This window comes from Cygnus olor, chromosome 5 (assembly GCF_009769625.2).
Source record: "Cygnus olor isolate bCygOlo1 chromosome 5, bCygOlo1.pri.v2, whole genome shotgun sequence".
Taxonomy (NCBI): Eukaryota; Metazoa; Chordata; class Aves; order Anseriformes; family Anatidae; genus Cygnus; species Cygnus olor.
Window position 1 is genome coordinate 26086821 of NC_049173.1, and position 19846 is coordinate 26106666.

Sequence of the window (19846 nt, forward strand, 5' to 3'; positions counted from 1 at the left end):
TGTTTAAGAAAAGGTTGGACCTGGTGCTTATGGACATGGTTTAGGGGTTGATACCAGTGGTAGGGGGATGGTTGGACCAGATGATCTTGGAGGGCTTTTCCAACCTTTATGATTCTAAGATTCTTAGTTTCCTCAAACTTGGAGAAGCCATATGCTTAACATGCTGGGGAGCTGGACACTGCAGGCCACACCACAGCGTGGACACACAGGTGTCCTTCCTTCCCTGTGGTACAGGGGACCAGAACTGCGAGACCTCCAGCTGCTTCCCCACCGGGGGCCCAGCTGTCCCAACCTCCGCCCCCAGTCGCTGGGCACAGCGGCCCCGGCCGAGCAGCCCTGGATAGCCCGGTACCCCTCAGCACCGCCCGGATCAGCCGCAGCGCCCGCCTCAGGAGCGCAGCCCGCGATTGGCTGACGCTACCGTCCATCACCCGCAGGGGCGGGGCTGGCGGCAGGGCCACCCTAGGCGTTCGTCATCGCCCAGCGACGCCGGGGACGGCGCTGGCGACGGGGCCCGGCCCGGCGTCATGGCGGCGGCGGCGGCAGCGCCCAGCCCGCTCCAGTCCGGCGACCGCGCTCCAGGGGCCGGTGCCGACTTGGCGGCCTCGGAGGTGGCGAGCAGCGCCCTGCGCTCCCTGGTCGGGCTGGCGGGGCAGGTGAGTGCGGGGCGGGCGGGGGGAACCCCTGGCGCTGAGAGCTTTGGGGTTTGGCGGACAGCCTCGCCTGTGAGAAGCTGGGTGCTGCCTAGTAGCGGTCTCTTAAAAATTGAGCATTCTGAGTTGAAATGCTACCAAGGAGTTATTGTAGTTTGAATGACAATAAATGATCAGGAGTTTGACGCTTGATCTTGGCGTTGATGTAATAATGTATAATCAGGCACAAAGTGCTTAAGAGTGGCTTTGCTCTGTGGTACGTTAGGTTGAATCACCTGTTTTAGGTTATAGTGGTGCTGAATTATTTAGCAGATGTTACAGTAGTTGGTGGGAGGCCCTTATCACAGTATCAGAGTCATTTAGGTTGGAAGGGACCTCTGGAGATCATCTGGTCCAACCCCCCTGCGCAAGCAGGAATACCAAGAGCAGGTTGTCAATGACTATGTCCAGAGAAGGTTTCAGTAACAACTTAATCATAACCCTAAATAATTTACAGGTTAAATCCTTTTCTACTGTGGAAGCGGGTATGCAGTTCTGTGAAGGCAGTAGAAGCACGCTTACACTTCTGAAATTAGACAGTGGATTGGAGGTTTGGGGCTGGGTGATGAATAATGTCTTGGGGCAATAAAATAGCTTCATGTTAGAGTTGCTGCGTCCCCTCAGTTGAGCAGCAGTAGTTATGGTGCAGAATAAAATTGTCATTATTGGTGTCTGGAGTGTTTTCTTTCCATGACAATTTAAACAATCCTATTTTACTGTAAGCTGCATTGAACTATGAGCAGGTAGGGTTTGGTTGGCCTGTCTTAGCTGAAGAGACAGTTTTAATTGCTCAGTCATGATTTTTTCCTGTTGTCCAGTTATGCTTGTCTGTCAGCGCTTGAGTTCTGTTAGATTTAACCGTGGTGTATTATTAGCTTACCCACCCTAGTATTCCATCTTGCACTTTTGACTGAAGCTGCTGGTCTCTTCCCTTGTCTAGAGAGGTGGAACATATGCCAAGTCTATCACAGTTTGTCGCCTGTCACAGTAGCTTAAGTTAGATTTATGCTAGCCGTTTGCACTGTAAACAGGAATCATTCTGGCATAGGATTTTTATTTACTAGAGCAGTGACTTGCAGCACATTGACTAGGAGGAGATCTGGGGATAACAACTCTTAAAACCAAGATGACTGCCAAGTTCTTTAAGCCCCGAGTGATAATTAGTGTCTTTCATAAAAACACTTTCAAAGGGCTGAGATAACTTACGTTCTTGTAGATTGCTACAGAAGAGACCGTGTGGCTGTAAACCTATGAAGGCTTTGAAGTTATCAAATCACAGAATTTATAAGGCTGCTTGTCACAGTTCTTATAGGTAGAAGGATGTGAAACAATGAGAAAACTAACTGCACTGTATTTGAAACATGTTTGGTTGCAGGAGGGGTTTATTCTTTACTTAAAAAATGTGTGTGAGTTTATCGCTATATTATTTTAAGTCAGAAGCTGCAATGTTTTTGCACATTGAACCACCTGGGTCGGAGCTACACAGTATGATATGAAGGCACACATCAGCTGATCCTTTTTGAAAAAGGAGACTTATTAGACAACTACAGTAGGACTCATATTTTGTCTTGTTACAATGGCTTGCGTCTACACCTTTTTTACCCCATCAGTGGACTATAATATAGCCTATAACTTTAGGAAGTTTCTTGCTTCAGATAGAGCCCTTCAGATGATCACATACGCACAGTTGTTTAATTTTTAAGGTAAAGTTTTATTCTCACTAAATTCTTTATGCATTCTTGTTTCCGTAAGATGTTCAAAACTATTATTTCCTGAAACATTACTTTCTCTGCCTCCTTTGTAGATTAAGAACTAATGGGCAATAACAGTTTTTGTGAAAATTATCTAAAATATATATCTAGCCAGATAAAAAGCATGATACAATCAATTGCTATTTTGTAGTGCATAGAAAAAAAAGCAAATTTGTTCACTATTCCACTAGGTGGTTTTTGTTTTGTTTTGTTTTTTCTCTAAAGGTCAGTAGATCTCCCATCTCTTTTACTATGTAATTGATTTTGAATCTAGCACTGAATTTAATGAGGCTGTTCTTTGACTAAAGAATGAAGGTTCAGGCTGGAGTTCTTTACATACAAAGTTATTATGGTAATGCCTGGTTTTGAAACTAATGTAGAGCAATATAGTATTCCATTGATTTGCCTTCAGTTTAATGGAAGCATTCTTGTGCTTGCTTCTCACTGTTTCCTAATGTGCTGTGCTGTGGAATCAGGAAACAAGTACATACACGTTCTGTGTGTGTATCCATAATATTTGATGTTGTTGGAAGTAGCCATTTGTAGACCACATGTTAAAGGTCAATTTCATCATCTGCCTAAATGTTTTTATTTATTTTTATTTTTTACATGTACAAATATGCAGACCTGGGAATTCTGCATCTGTAACAGGGTACCTGTAGGTCCTGTTGATTTTTAAACAAGAGTTTTATCTGTATTTGTAAACTGGGAGATCACTTGGGGGTTGTCTGGTTGGAAAGCAACCTGCTTGGCTTAGGAAAATGAAAGTGTTGGTCACTTCCACATCTTGTGCGAAGAGCTTTAGTGTAACAAATATGACAAGTGTGTGTGTAAAAGTATATAATTCATTAGTGATTATTAACAATCAGCTTTGCATTAAGAAGTCAGACTTTATTTTTGGCTTATAGAATACAACTTCAGATCCCCTACATGTATTTCTCTTTATTGTTTTGGTAGTTAAGTGCTGGCTTTCCTCAGCAAAGACAATAGCATTTGGTGATTTTTTGTTGTTGTTGTTCTGAATGTGTATAAAGGGAAACCGTGATTTGGAAATAGGTTTGGCAGTTGTGCTGTGTAGTCTAGAGTTTGTTTAACCTGAAGATTTTGTAAAGACTTTATTAATCTGATTGTAAAGCCTGCTTTGGATTAGCAACAAGTACAAACGATGCAGTATCAAGACCTTATTCATACTGGCTGATATATAGTCTTGCACATGTAAGAATAAAATACACGAATTTACAGGATGCTGATACCCTGGGTGTGTGTTTCTTCCTATCGCTGGTTCTGTCATATGTTTAAAAAAAGATTTGAGTGATTAACAAAAACAGTATGTTTTAGTACAAGGATTAATTGAATAGAGAAATGACCAAAGTTAAGGCTTAAATTAACACAGTGAAATTGTGATTAGGTAACTAGGATTTTCTATTTTTTTAACATACTCTACAAATATGATCTTACTTTGAAAATGGAAGCCATTTTAGTAATAATTAATGTCAAACTTATCCCGTATCCCCACATAAAAATGGGATCTGTATGAGATTGAGTGTAATTGTTGTCCTGTAGAACTCTTGCATATTTTTGTGACATTAACGCAACATATTTTTTTTGTGGTGTTTCTTTTGCTCTGTTGAAGCTTAACCTTGGAGATGATATCGTGAAAGTTGTAATCGACTGGAGCAAGCTTCAAAGCACATCAGCACTTCAGCCAACATTGCTCTTTAGTGCGCTTCAGCAGCATATTTTATGTTTGCAGGTAAACATTTCATTCGACACATTCAACTTGACTAAAGTGGTCAAAAACTGGATGTAGTTACATTATCTAAACTGTAAAATTTTAGTTGTTTTGATCTTATTGCAATGTTCAACAAAAAAGGGTTCACAAGTATACACTTGAGATCCTGGTATGCTTCATAGGTACTCGCAGATTTTTCAGATTAGTGGTGGGAATAGCCACTGTAGGTGAGCAGGCTGAATAAATGCAGCCTCATTGATTTCTAGACTTGCATTGTAAATGTGATACATTTCCATCTATGGTGGGTTATAATTAAGCAATAAGACACGGCAGGTGTGTGTCATGCTATGATAATGATTCCATGCGTTGGGTGAGTTTTGAGGCTCATGGAGTGCTTTCAGTGGTTCAAGAAGTGGCATTATCCCAGCATGACACATCCTGGAGTGTCTTACTGCAATTAAATATATTTTCAGCGTAGGTTTTTTTTTTTTAAAAGAGTAATTTCTTTGACATTAATGTCTCATCTTGCCAAGTAGCCAGTCACCATTACTGTCATTTCTTTTGACTGCTTGAAACTTTCCAACCCTGTCAAAAGTGTCTAGAATTCAGTTGTATGGTGGGGAGTGTGTGATCAGCTGGTAACTGAACAGTGTTTTGACCTTGATAGTTGATGTGTAAAAGGTGGGGATTTGAATACCTGTTTTCCTTTCAGCTAGTCAATGAATTATTTCAAGTATGTAGTTCTGAGAGGGCGAAAAAAAAAAGGAAGTTTCTGTATTTGCTTCGCTCCAAGTATAAGAAAAAACCTTCGTGTTTCCCAGAAATAAGAAAGCTTTGGTGGAATAAACACAAAGGGAAAATAAGCAAGTTAAATAAAAATAAAGATTACTTGTGGTGTTCTTACAGTTGAATGGAGAAATACAATTCCATTTCAGGAAATGACTAGCAAAAATCATGTTGTGTTTAAAAATAAATAAATGAGTTGTGGATTTCCAGAGGGAAAAGAAGTACTAAAATTTAGATTAGATGAAACTGGTAAAAACAAAACAAAAAAGGGGTTATGTGACTTCTCTGTATACAGCAAGGTCTTGTTTTACATCACGTGTAAGAGTTACTGCAGTAGAATAATAAGCATTTATTTTGCTGCTACAAATGTAAGTGCATTCTCTCATTTAATTTCATGACCTAAGTAGATAATCAACCATGTCAAGAAAAGCATGTGCTCTGGATAATACCTATGTATTTCATGTCCGTGTTCTCTCATTCACTTGGGCAACTGCAGTTTCAAGTGGAGAATGTAGTGCTGTGGTGATAAAGTAAAGGCTTTACAGTGTGAAAGCATTAGCTTTCGTGTTAAGAAGGAAAAATAGTAAGCCTTACTGTTCTGAGTAGGCATTTGAATGACATGTTAATTAAGTGGCATTGGTGCCAACGACTGAAGCTTTGATTTAGCTACCAACAGATGAGTAGCAGACAGATTTTCTCAGAAATTTGTGAGTTTCCCTATACAAACCTCTAAAAGACGCAGGTCAAAAAGGCCAAAATCATGATGTGTGTAGTACTTCTAACTATAGATTTTTATTTTAATTTTAATTAACGTTCTCTGTCGGAGGCAGATGTTACAATTCCTAAAATTATTTCAGTTGGTCTGTTTCAGAAATTATAACAGTACTAGATTTTTTTTTTTCTTTTTTTCCCCTTTAACCATAACATACCGTTTTCTTTGTTCAGCCTCTTTTAGAAAAACTCCAGCCATTGATTAAAGAGGAAGTTATAGGTCATGTTGAACCTGCAGGTAAAACAGAAGTCCAAACTTGTGAAACAAGTTTAAATATTTATGATGATAACTCTCAGACTGAAGAAAAGTATGCAAGTTATGACTTGGGAGATCTGAAGGATGCTCATATTAATTTTGATCCAGAGGTGGTCCAAATAAAAGCTGGAAAAGCAGAAGTAAGTGATTTGCCTAAATTAAAAAAAAAAATAAAAAATCTAAATTTTAAATTTAAAGAATAACAGAGATATATGCCATCATGTTTATTACCTACAGATTGACAGGCGGATATCAGCCTTCATCGAGAGGAAACAAGCTGAGATCAATGAAAATAATGTCAGGGAATTTTGCAATGTTATTGATTGTAATCAAGGTAACTGGCTGGCCAGACTTTAATCTTCATAGCAATTTAAGTTTTTTTATTATTGTTTTTATTATTTTTTTAAGATATCATTCTATATTTAAAACAGAACTTTATTTTAAGAGTAACTTTTCTTTAAAGTTAAGAACATGCATGTGCGCTGTAGATGCTGCCAGATGGACCAAAAAAGCAAAAATTATTATTTACTGGATGACAATGTTTAATGGATTCCATACAGAAAGATTACAGATATTACTGTATTCATTTTAAGAACTGTGATATTAAATCAGATGATTTTTGCAGCTGTAGTTCTCAGTGTTTTAGCTAGATGTTCCTTCCAAAGTTAACAGAATCGCAATTCAGAAATGTCTTGGGAATGACATATTTGAAGTTAATTTAATGCTAGTTGAAGCATTACAAAGAAATTTTTTTTAATCATTGTGAATTGTAAGCTACTTGGAATAACTAACTCTTTTATTTCAATGTAACTCATGCTATTGGTATTTTTAATATACAACCTTGCACAATTGACCAGTATTAAATCCATCTGTTAGGCTGGATCCCATTAGCACAATCAGTGTCTGTGTAACCAAATGCATCTTAACAGTGAAGACACTTATGTATATAAAAGTAGTAAAGAGACATAGATTTTGTAAGTAACTGTGAACCCAGATGTGCATTGTCTCTGTGATGTACTTAATGCTTCTAGAGATCAAAGTGTATTGTTCCACAAGTTTTACGTGAAGAGAGTTTAACTCTTTGAATATTAGTTGGAATGAAAATGACATCTACAGTCTAGTAGAAGATGCTAGCTGGTAAAATACTGTTTCCTAAAACTGTAAATTAAGTACAGAAGAAGAGACAAGATCTTCCTTTGTATGTTCAACCATAATAAAATACTTGTAAACCTTTGGTGTATATGAACAGATATTTAAATATAAACATTTGAATAAACTAAGATGGCCTGTACAGTAGATTTTTATGGCTAAGCAAATTAAAGAAGTCACAGGCATCGGAGTAAATGCAGGAAGATGAAAATAGGATGCTGATGAGTAAATTAAGCCAGTCCAAAATATGAGGAAAACAGTTTCAAGAAAGGACATAAAAACAGAACAGTGGTATGCAAGGAAAGGACTTCTGTGCAGGAAGAAAGAAACAAGTTAGAAGAGTGCAGTGACAAGTGTTTTTTTTTTTTCTTTAAAAAAATTGGTCCTGTGTGTGTGTGTGTGTATATATATATATACACACACACACACACATATATATGTGTGTACATTCATATAAGTGACTTCTCCAGTTAAAACCATTTGATCCATGCAAGTGTGTAAAATTATTCATGAGCAAGTGTTTATGGAATGAATGAATTATTTCTGATGTTTTTGTTGTATTAAAAATTTTAATTAGATTTGTTAAAGTCTCTACACTGATATTTAAAATTATAAATACACAATTAGGATTTCACTCTTTTCATTATTGTTACTATTATTTATTTAGAAAATAGCTGTGCCAGAACAGATGCAATTTTCACACCTTATCCTGGATTTAAAAGCCATATAAAGGGTAAGCAACTATTTTAATACCCATTTATTAAGAGAGTCAAGATAGAACAGTACTGATAAATTTTGGCTTAGAATCTTTTTATAGAGTGCTTAAAAATGGAAACTTAACAAATTAATTTATGACTGTAATGAATACTTCTAGATTTTCCCTTGCGTCTCCAAGGTTTTCAGTCCCATAACTTCCTCATTAGACTATAGGTTATGCACTGAATACCAAAACAAAGTAGCCTGTTATTGTCTGAAAGCAAAGATGCAAAACATAAAGCATTTCAGGGAAGCTGTACGATTCATAGCATTTTTTTTTCTAAGTTGAAACCAGCAGTCCAGTTAAGGAATTGAGATTAAAAAAAACTCTTATTTTCCATTAATCGGTATAATTATATTGAGTTAGAAAATAATTTGGGGACATGGTGAAAGTTCTAAGACAAGTTTATGGGAAGTGACGAGTTGGGGAACAAAGTTACCGTGGCACTATCTTTTGTAAAAGATTAAATAGTGTAGAAATGATTATCCAGCAGAAGTTCTTTATAAAAGATTGCTTGTACACAGGTTACTCTGGGATTAAAACAAAATCCAAGAATGGAAGTAATCCTCTCTTCCATTTTTGAAAAACTCAGAAAAATACTGTGAAGCACAATGCTAGGTATAAGCATTAAAGGGTCTCATGAGCTAAGAAGTGGATGGGGAAGCAAGTTAAAGTTAAGGATCTTTGTTTAAGAACTTCTCTCAGTAGTCATTTTTTTTTAAACTGACAGTGCTTCTGGTCGTACGTCTTCCCTCAACTGCATGTACTTTTGGTGCTTTCTGTAATATTAGGTCTGACCTCTTTGCATTCACAACGGTTCATACGTGCAACTACGGACAGATACCTATTTTTCTGCTATTCATCTGCAGCTGATGACAAATTCTTCATACTGCCATTCTGCATGAATGCATGATTGTTTTTCCTTTGCAAATATAAACCGCTAGTTTTTTTTTGGTTTAGTTTAGTTACTCATATATAAAAATAAGGACTTCTACCAAACCTTTGATCTCAGTGTGTGGGGGACCCTTCAAATATGACAGTAGTGAAATAGATTTAACACAGCTTTTCACATTTTAATGACATAATTGTTTAACAACAATTTTTGTTTTAATTGTACATATGTTGATGTTTCATGTGCATATGTGTTAAATTTCTTTCTCTTTACCTAGTTTCTAGGGTAGTAAATACATATGGGCCTCAGACTAGATCTGAAGGAGCGCATGGGTCCAGTCACAAAGCCAGTGTACCCATTCACGATTGTGGAAACCAAGCTGTTGAGGAGAGATTGCAAAATATTGAAGCACACTTACGGTTACAAACAGGTTTGTGCTACATTTTAATTTTGACATTGGTGTGCCAGTTTGTATTACAGTTATTACTGTACTAAAAATGGGCAAGTCTATAAGCTCTGTGAATGTAAAAGCAGTGGGCTAGATCCACTGAAAAGTTTAGTCCCCCCAAGTACTACAATCTAATGTTTAGGATCTTATGTGCAAAATGGAACCCAGATTTATGTCCAGACTAGGTTGCTGAGTTAATAAATTTAAGCTTCAAGTGGTAGCCAAGGAGAGAGGAGTACTTCAGTGGGATTTAAAACAGTCTGGAATTTGGACATAGAGGTTCTCCACAGTCATTGCAGTCCTTCTGCCTTCTACCTATTGAAAAGGAAAAGCTGAGGTCAGGACTCAGTCTTGCTTTGTGGACAACCTGTGGGTTCTGGATAGGATGAACCCAAAACACCACCTGAGACCTTTTCCTAAAAGTGGATGATTCATGAAATTTGGTTATCTGAGAGGCCTGTGATAGTCCGTTTCCTAGAATGTGTGAAGCTCCTTGTCAATAATTTACTTTAGCCATATGGACTTGAGCCCACACCTTTCACTAAAATAAATGCTCTAGCCACCAGGCTATTGGTTTCTTAAAAAGTAGCTCATCCCAGCCCCGGCTTTCTAGAATTCAAATCCATGAAGTATTCATCAAGGAGGAATATGTATTTTTCTTGAAAGTGTTTTCGAAACAGAGTAGAAATCCAGATCCTTACCTCTTAATGTCGTACACAGGTTGTACACATCACACTGCAGGCACATGCTGACTTTTTTGTCTTTTAAATAACTGAATAGATGCCACTCCATTTTCTAGAGTATGGTGAATAGTGACTAGACCACTAGATTCCTGTGAATGCATACTGCATCAGTCTTCAGGCAGAGAGGAGAGTAGATGCTCCTTGATGCTGCTGAGGCAACAGTCAGAGCTTGATACTTAGCTGCGCTATCTCAAAAATAAGGTGTTTTTCGTGCGTAGAAATAAAATTTGCAAGTGGCTGGTGGGCATTAAAGCTACAAATGTAGTAGCTTTGGAGTTAATGCATATCAGGGATGATAGTTGGGGGTAGTTAAGGAGGGATCCTTGCCTCGAGGTTGTGCCTACAATAGATGGCATAATTTTATTTGAAAGAATGAATCAGCTAAAATACAGTATAGGGGGGAAGAGGATGAAAGTGTGTAATTCCAGCTCAGCTCCTGTCCAAATCAGCATTTCTGGGGAAGGCCGTGAGATAACTTGTTACTTCCCCAGCAGCTGTGCAAAAAGTATTCATTTAAGCAGGTAACCTACCTCAGCTAACGGCTCCCTAGCTTTCATTTCTGATGGCTGAGAGTTGTTCTTGACTTACTAGTTGTTTTTCAGAACGATTTCTTTTAGTGCTAGTACTGTTCTTTTCTCTGCTCTTTAAATTAAGAGACAGCAATATTAAGAAGAAGGAGAGGTTTGCTGAATTTAATTAGTAGCTGTTGAGTGACAAATAGAGAGCAGAACTGAGGGAGAAGGTACCTAAAAAACTGTCTGTTTGAAGTGAGGAAATAGATGAATGGCAAAAAAGAAAAAATTCGACAACATTAGTGCTTCTTTCAGTAGTTTGTGGAACAGAAATGTCTTATCTGACAGACCTAGAAATAAACAGAAAGAGGTGGCAAGAGAAGAAAAAGCTTACAAAGGCCTTGATTGTCACTACTGATCAGAACCAATTCCAATTGGAATACCCAATAGTTTTGATAAACAGTGATTTCAGTTTATAGAATACTATGTAGCATAAATGAGATGCTTTCTAAAGCTGATCTTTTGATCACTTCTGTTATGTGGGGAAACAAGCCCAGGCTTCTGTAGTATAGCTGCCAACAGCAAGTGGGTTTAGGTGGTGGTGGTGTTTGTTTGTTTGTTTTAAAGCTCTGTTATTTCATTCTCCATACACGTTTCCCACCCCTACTTCTCCCATCCATACCCAGGCAAACGTTGTTCTTTGTCAAGCACAACTCATACCTCTTCCCTAGCCTCTCTGATGTTTGGTGGAGATAGGCTTCCTTCACTTCAATCTTACATATCAAAGCTGAATTGATATGTGGCTTGCCATCCTGTCTGCACCTTCCTGTTGTCACTGTCTGTTTTGAGGTGGAATCTGGCATGTTTGCTATCGTAAAAGTGATCATTTGTTGTTCTGGGGACCTTCTGAGACATTCTTTCAACCATGAGTTGTTGTTTCAACCATAAAGTTGTCTATTGGCTTCATGGATTGCACTGGCTTACCAACCAGGTTTTACTGTGATTTATGTTAATTACACTTCCCTTTTATTTTCCCATCCACTCATTTTGTTCCAGCTGCTGGTTGGTAGCAGGACTCAAAGTCAAAACTTGCAGTCTTTAATTAAAAAAAGTTATTCAAGTGCTTTTCCTGATTTTTTTTTTTTTTTTTTTATTTGTACTGATGTATTTAGGTGGTCCTGTACCAAGAGATATTTATCAGAGAATTAAGAAGCTTGAAGATAAAATCCTTGAGCTGGAAGGACTGTCTCCTGAATATTTTCAATCTGTGGTAAGAAATTCTTTCATTCTTTTACTATACCTAAATGGATTTTGGGCTTCTGTGCTTAAATGTTTGATGTACAGAAAAATAATGGGTTAGAGTGCAGATGCTATTGGTAGACAACTCTGGCTTGGTACAATAGTTACATTTCATGGGGACCATTTCCGTAACGTCGTATTTCTACCTAATTTTTCATTTGAAAGAAAACAGTTTTTGTTTGAAAAAAATAAATGTAGCTACCTGAGCTTAACTAATTTATAAGGACTGTCTTATAGAGGATGGATTTTGTTTTTTGTCCCCTTAAAATATGAAGTGTTTCTGATGACAAGAAAATTGACTAAAGTTTAGATCTTGATACAAATTATTAATGGCTTAAAAAATCAGCTGCAATTCTTTGGGCTTCTGTACATGATCTGATTACTAAAGATCAGGTATATAAAATAGTTGTTCCAGTAGGATGAGAGGGTAAACCACTTAGAAATTGTCTGTTTTATATGATTCTATGACTTCAGTTTCTTTGTTGCTGGTTTTCAGGCAGAGTTCTGTCTGTTTCTGAGTAGTAGGCTGTATCCTTCATTTGCCAGTGGAGATTAGAGCAAGAGAACAGTAGTTTTTTCTACATGAGGCTCTGCATGGCTGCAGAAATTTCTGATCTGGTATCTTGCTCTTCCTTCTTTCCCTATGTAATAAACAACAAGACAGTTTCTGTTGATCATATTTGAATTTATATATTCTCCTTTGAGACCAGCCAAAGAAGAGTCAGCATTTAAAAGTCAACAGCAACAATACCATTCTTTTTCACTTTTTTCCGTGGTTGAGACCAATAAAGTCCTTTTTCTGTAAGGTTATTCCTTCAAGTTCTAGACATTAAAAAACATGTACTTTCATATGCTGACATTTCCTTGGAAACTACTTTATGATCATCTCTATTATGGGGACCAGGGGGTGGGGGGAGTTACGGAGGCAAGATTAGTATTGTGGAGGAATTAGCTTTTTTTTTTTTTTTTTGTCCAAAGTTTACTTAAATATTAGTGTGGATACAGGAGAATCTTAGGGAGAAAAATATTGATGGTTTCAAAAGCTGGATATTGATTTTTGTTTTTACTGAAGGAAGCTCCGGTTAAGTTGCTGGTGAATATGTTGGCTGCCAAGCATGGAGAAGCTTCAACAACTTCTGACTGCTCTCCAGTGGTATTTCTCATGATCCAGAGTACACTTAATTACAAAAAGGTTTCTTTAACCCGTGGAATGGCAGTCACAATTCTTTCTGTACTTTTAAGACTCTTGTCAACATAGTTACAGGCTCTGTAGATTTCGCAATTACTTATCTGAACTGATGTCCTCTGTCAACACAACATTAAGTCTGTTTTGATTATGTCTTTTCTTTAGAGCTGTTCTGGCAAGAGGAGAAAGGTTCAACCTCCGCATGTAAGTGTTGTTAACTTTTGTTTACCTTCAGTTTAGGATGTTTTGAGAGAAAAGTAATCAGAAGTTCTACCAAGCAAATGTGTGACTTCTCAAAAATAGCTGCATCAGTATGGGCTAGCTTGCTGCTAAAGAAAGGGCAGGATGGAGAAAAAGTTAATGGATGTCACAATGAAATGAGTTTTTCACAAGTCTGTACTAGGGTTGGGTTACTTGATGTTTTCAACAATTAGAAAGATGATGGAGCAAAATAACACTATAATAGATGCTAATCATGCTGGGGGTAACAAGCAGTTTGTGAATTCTAATCACCTTCCTAGTAATGTTGTCATCTTTTTTTTAAAAATTACTTCATCAGTTTATGAAGAGACGATAAAAGTGGAAATTGCTGTCTCAGCAGAAGTGTTGCAGCAAGACCTGACATTTTAGCAGACAGAAACTTAAGTCAGTGAGGCTTGCTATTTTCATACCACCATCAGAGAATACATTACCAGTGACAGCAACACGAGGGAATTTCTCTTAGCGGAAGTGGTACCATAATTGGAACACAGTCTGCTGCTAGTAATTCTTGAAGACAGATGACTGGGGAGAACACTTAGAAAGGGATGTGGGCCATATAAGGCTTGAGGAAGTAGGTTTATTTACACCAGAAAAAAAAGTCTTCTGTAGGGTAAAATATTTTTGTGAAATTGATGATGACCTTTTCTTCTTATGTGTAAAAGGTGGTCAAAAAACATGTCACTTTATATGGACACAGAGGAGATTGATGTTGGGCAACAGGGAAAAAAATAAACTACTTGAGTTGTAAAGCTGAGTTCTGTGAGCTCTAGATAGTCTGATCGAGTCTTTTACCATCAAAGTGTTTTATTTATTTATTTAGATTAACAGATTAAGCAGGTATCTAATGGAAATAGTATGGATATATTGATCCATGATTAGGATCGTCAGTTTCTTTCAAGTTTACATTCTTTTTTTAGACATAGACAAGATTCACACAATTCTTCAAAAGTATTTCTGTCATTTAGTGCAATATGCAATGACCTCAAGTATCAAATGCTAGGCCACTGCTCTAGCAGTTACAAGATGTAAATAATTACTTTTTATTTCATTCTTTTAGCAGAACTATTCGTTGGCTGAACTTGATGAAAAGATCAATGCTATAAAACAGGCATTACTGAGGAAAACAAAGGAAAGCAAGTGCAAGGAGGCTGAGCGGCTTCTTCGATAATTCAAAAAAAGTCTTTTCAGAATCTTCATCATGCTTCACAAAAACCCAAACCATAGGACCTGAGTAGTGTTCATCAAGGATGACTTTAGCAATGAAAACAAAGCATGCATATATAAGCTCATTTTGGATGATTTTGAAAGCTTGCTTTCAGAAGAACTCATTTAAAAACAATCTTATGAATGAAATAGTTACTTTAAAATGAAGAATGTTTTAGGAATAGCATTCTAATATTCTGTTCCCTTCTGTTATAAAGGAGGATTGCAGTATTGTTCTTGTGTGGAAAGTCTTAACCTCCATACAAAAGCTACACTTCACATGTAATTCTTGGTGATTGAGTATTCAAAAGGGCTATCTTTTGAATATTTTTCATGTAAGTAGTTTGCAGAGACTTGTGAAATAAAATGAAATGCTTCCTCATAAGTAAACTGTCTTAGTAGGGAAAAAAGGTATTGCAAAATTTGCAGTATGCATATTTATCTGCATTTTTGCCATATTTGTCACTGTTTTCACAGCTGTTAGAAAAGCAGCAAATTGCATTTTTGCCATATTTAAAACAGAAAGATGGTTACAGAAATCCTGCTTGTGTAAATAGAGACAGACAACTGTTTTTTCAATTCCTCGGTGCCCTGTAAGAATTAAAACTTTATACCCTGCTAACAACCTAACTTTGTTATAAACACTGTTCAAGAGGAGGTTCTGAGGAGTTGCTAGGAGGCACCAGCTTCCCTTCCTTCCATAAGCATGTTTATATCACTGAAGAAGCATGGATGCTAGGTGTATAGTTTATATTAAAAATCAGACTTTTGACCACATGCTGAAATGTGATTATCATTGCTTGTTTGTTTTTAAGTAAACCATTTTCTATTTATGCCATTTTTTTTAGTTTATTTGCTGTCTCTCTTTGTTCCACTTTAGAAGAGAAGTAGCTGTTACAGAGGGAGCCTTTATAGGGGAAGTGTACTTCAACTGCTCTGCTTACAGCAGCTGTACTATTGATGACCCATTATCAGTTGCTGTGACAGGTGTTATGAACAGCACTGGCTGGACAGTCCTGCCCTTTGAAGAATAGCAAGCATTTTCTGTGATTCAATGCTCTTATCTAGAGTAAGATCTGTTGTAGCAAATATACATATTGCTTCTCTGTCGGTGAATCAACAAAGGTGGGTAACTAAGCTGCCTGAGGTCTGGTCCCAGCTCTAGGAAAGGAAACACTACAACAGTTACTTGTTCAGATCCTTAACGTCCACAGAAGAGATTGCTCCAGACAGTCATGACTGCATCAAATATGACACCAGGTACAAAGAGGTACTTTCACAATTTGAAGACTGGGACCTGCCTGTGCATATGACCATTGCTCAGATTGTATGCTACAAATTAATAAAGCATCAGACATAGGCTACTTGTGTTACACTCTGTTGCCATTGTCCATTGTCCTAAGCCCTAGCAGCTCATACAGAGGAGTATTTTGGTGAAGAAGTACCCTGAGTTGCAGCTTTTACCTCAAGTAGATAACTGTTAGGTGTTCCCTGCAATACATTTCCTTGTATTGTGTCTAAAGATCTGGAAGCTCAAAGGGTCTAATGTAGAGATAACTGGGCCCAGCACCACACGCTTCACACAGTGGTGCTTGGAAGAGTGGTGTGAGATGGTAGTTACAACTGGGCACAGGGAGGATGACTGCAGCAACTTAACTTTTATAAAGCGATAACTTCTAGTTACATGCAACATAATTCAAGTACATGTGGGACGTGGTATTTAACTTTATTGCATTTACACTATGCAGTTTGCTCTGGAAAATTAGAGCACAGCCCTAGAGGAGACTAACCTGGGTCAAGATTTGTCTCAAATTATTTGCTGTTTACATTAAAGCAAGTGTGTATGTGTTTTCTGTGTGTATATACACACATACAGGGGGGAACCTTAAGTCTTCATCTGGGGTCAGTTCTTGGAATAAATTGCAAACACTGCTGATTTCTTCAGGGGAGACTGGTTATAAAAAGACTGCATTAGCAGTTTCAAAGTGGCTTTTTCTATAGTGAATTGCTCTGCTACTTGAAAGATCTCTTGCCATGGGATTCTCCTTCTCTTAAGATGGCAGCAACATAACAGTTAAGGGTTGAAAGCATAATGAAGATGCATTATAACAAGACAATAGCTAAAGAGGCAACAGCAGAAGTACTCTGGATGGTAATTTATTAGCCCTATATACTTTGTCAAATAAATGGTACAGATACACTTGAAAAATGTCAAGGTATTCATCTTGCTTTGTTATTAGACCTCTGCCATTCTTTGGTTTCAAGTTGTTAATTTCTTGTGCACTTAATGCCAATATGCATGTACTATAAATATTCTTTAGAAAGATGTTTTCTGCTCTAAGTTGCACATTAGAAGTAGTTGCAGATTTCAGAGGGTTTCCAACCTGTTGGAAGTTTCCCTTTCTCTGCTATGTGTATACCACTTGTGTGCATAAAGGGATGGATAAAGAGGACATAAAACATTGTTCTGGTCTTCGCAGTTTATCCTTGCTTGCCTTGCATCTGGGCTTTACCATATACAACTAACTTTCTCTATAAGGACAACTCTTGCAGGAAGAGATATGCTACTCAATTCCATGCACCCCATTACAAAGGGGAGGTAGAATGAGAGACCTCTTGCATTATTAGTTTTCCAAAACTATAATTTCAGCTATTTTTCCTCTGCCTGAAACACCATGGTACTGATAGGTGAGGTTGCGTTAGCCAAAGTCTGAAACGTAACCACAAGTGAAGCACAAGCAGAGGCACTGTTTATTATCGTCTCATAAACAGTCTCACCACCTGGACCAAGACCTATTTACTGATAGTGGGCTGATTTCTACTCACTTTGTTCCAAAAAGGGATACTGAAGTACTATTTTCTAACTAGAGTGCCAGCAGTGCAATACAGCAGTGAGGATACCTTCCTTCATACATCATTTTCCTCTCAGGCTGCTGTTGACATCTAGAAAGACTGCTTCTGTTTCCCAGCTTTGTTTTCTCTCATTTGTTCTCAGTGCAGATAAACACAGTGCAGATTCCTTATTAATTTAGGCTCACAAGCAAGTGCACTGTTCATTAATAAATCTGTCTTGCCTTCAACATGTGGACATTTGGGAAAGGTCTCGATACCACTCTCCCCATAATCAGTAGTGGAAAACTTCCTGACATCAGTCAGCCTAGAATGCTATAGCTGGATTCTGAGATCTGTTATGGGAGTCACACAAGAGTAAGAAAATGGATTCATTTTTAGGACAGTGTGAATGCCTAATGTGGTGGAAGCCAAAATACACCAGGATTTGGGTTACACGATGGTAATTCTGTGTAGGTTTCCCCTTTGGGGAACCCCTTCATAGAACATAACTACAATCTATTGTGGGATGATACTCCACATAGTTCAGATGAAGTTCTGTTAGCATTTCCCACACATGTCAAATCTGTATATTAAAATTGCATGTAATTAGGAATAGTATTGCTTAATTGACTTACCTAGGGAGGGGTTAGTGTTCTAGTGCACAGCTGTTTTGTCAACACCAAAAAGCTTACCCTGCTGTAAACTGTCTGAAAGAACAACCATGGTACGTCCTGTTGGAGAGAGACTGCAAAGTATTTCAGCCTGCCAAGACCCTTAACCAAACTGCATCTTTTTTGTCATGATGTTTTCAAGATGCATGCTTTGAAGGAAACACTTATACATCTCTAGCCAACCAAGAATTGCAAGGATTTTTGCTTAACTGAAGCTAATCTAGAGATCTTCCCAGGTTTCTCCTAGAGTCCCATGATCTACGGTACAAACTCCACCTCAGTTAGCAAAGGCTTCCAGTTAAAAATAAATAAATAAAATCCTACAGTACTGTAAAGTTGGCATTAATTATCTGAGGACAAAGTCTAAGCATTGCTTTTAAGCCAAGAACATTTGTCCCCCTGAGGAATGCTGAACAATTGCTGTTTAGCAACTTGCACAAGAGATGTAGTGAAGCATTTGATCCTGTGTTACTGTGCAGTTCTGCAATGTGTGCATGATTGGTTTCTTTGCTGCAAGCTCCCCTGAGAAGGGAGTGATTCACCTCTAGGAGGCTAATTTCTTATAGTTGAGTGCAGGATTTTAATAAATAAACCCAAAAGTGAAGTACCCTTTTGAACAGCCCTCATATCAGCAGGTAATATCAGTAATTTAGGAAACTCAAACCATTCACCATTCCATCCAATGTATTGTTGTGATTGGTACTGGATTTTATTTTATTTTTTTAAATACATAAGTTATCTCTTGTTTTAATTAAGACCTTACAATACCACTGAGAAATTTTAACCCCAGAATGCCAAAGATATATTATTTGAAGGAGAAACAGTCAAACATACTTTTGGTTGATTACAAATTATTTGCAGCAATGAGAAAAAAACAAACCACTTTCAGCTGTAACACAAGCTGAACCACCCTGTTTTGAACACAAACCCATATAATCCCCTCACAATTGTTTGCTATCACAAGAGGTGCCAGAAAGTAGCTGAGAACTGTCTGTATCCAGTCAGCCTGCCCAAAAACATTGGCCTACACCTTGTGTTTGCTGCCAGCATTGCTTTAGCCTAGATAGGTGGCTTTTATGGCTGGAAATAGGATTGCTGTCCTATTGGAGACTGTCCCACCCAAGAGCAGTGAGACCAACTCAGGTCTCCAAAAGATGATTTTTCTTGCCATTGTTTGCTGGGATAAGTGCATGCGACTTCTCCTGACTTCAGGGAAGGGCTTAATGGGGGAGAGGTGGGAGTATTCATTGTAAAAAGTCTGTGATGGGGCGGGGGGTGGGGACACGACACATGTTTAAACAGCTACCTCTGTAGATCTTCTAATGAAACTATGCCTTGTCATGGACAAAACACTTACAAGTAACAATGAAAAGAATAGGTATTGTTTAAAGGTATTATTTAGAAATCACCTAAATTTTCAAAGGTTAATTAGTGTAATTTACCCATCTTAGTTATTAAAAAGGGTTATACATAAACAATAAATGCAAGAGTTCAATCCATTTTATTTCCACAGTTGATTCATCCACATCTGTTTAGCTTTTTATGACCATCTAATTGATTTGTAGAATTCTGTCCAGTACAGATGGGCTACTACTCATGACTACTTTTGTACCATTTATATTATTGTTGCTCTGATTTTTATTCAAGGCCAAACAGAAGGGAATATAAGAGTGTGATGTTCACCTAAACATAACAATGACATTAAATTTCTATTTGGCTCTGAGACAAGAATAGATTTGCAGAGACAATCCACTATGAATACAAATAAGTTGCTTATACATAAATATAATAAGAGTTCTTGCTTAATTATGACCTATTTTACCGGTTCTACAATATGCTCTGTTATTACTAAGTTTTGTAGCAACAGCCAGGCTAAATCAATTGTCATAAAACTCATTTGGCTGA

General features: G+C 37.6%; 1 protein-coding gene across 2 annotated transcripts; it reads left to right on the forward strand.

The window, feature by feature from the left end:
- Positions 1-478: 478 nt before the first annotated feature.
- On the forward strand, positions 479-15798 carry LOC121071089 (MAP3K12 binding inhibitory protein 1). Of its 2 annotated transcripts, none has more exons than XM_040559066.1 (9): positions 479-656; positions 4077-4196; positions 5907-6128; positions 6226-6322; positions 7805-7870; positions 9064-9216; positions 11662-11759; positions 13140-13178; positions 14293-15798. In XM_040559066.1, the coding sequence occupies exons 1-9, from the start codon at positions 528-530 to the stop codon at positions 14401-14403; spliced, it is 1035 nt and encodes a 344-aa protein (XP_040415000.1). In that variant the 5' UTR covers positions 479-527; the 3' UTR covers positions 14404-15798. The 2 variants fall into 2 exon arrangements, with proteins under 2 accessions (XP_040415000.1, XP_040415001.1); XM_040559067.1 differs by having other exon boundaries at positions 494-656; positions 14296-15798.
- Positions 15799-19846: the final 4048 nt, after the last annotated feature.

Bases quoted from the DNA above. Each gene is read 5' to 3' on its own strand.
- LOC121071089 (XM_040559066.1), top strand. From the start codon at position 528: ATGGCGGCGGCGGCGGCAGCGCCCAGCCCGCTCCAGTCCGGCGACCGC. The intron at 6,129-6,225 runs GTAAGTGATTTG...TATTACCTACAG, and splicing joins TAAAAGCTGGAAAAGCAGAA to ATTGACAGGCGGATATCAGC. The intron at 6,323-7,804 runs GTAACTGGCTGG...TTATTTATTTAG, and splicing joins TGTTATTGATTGTAATCAAG to AAAATAGCTGTGCCAGAACA.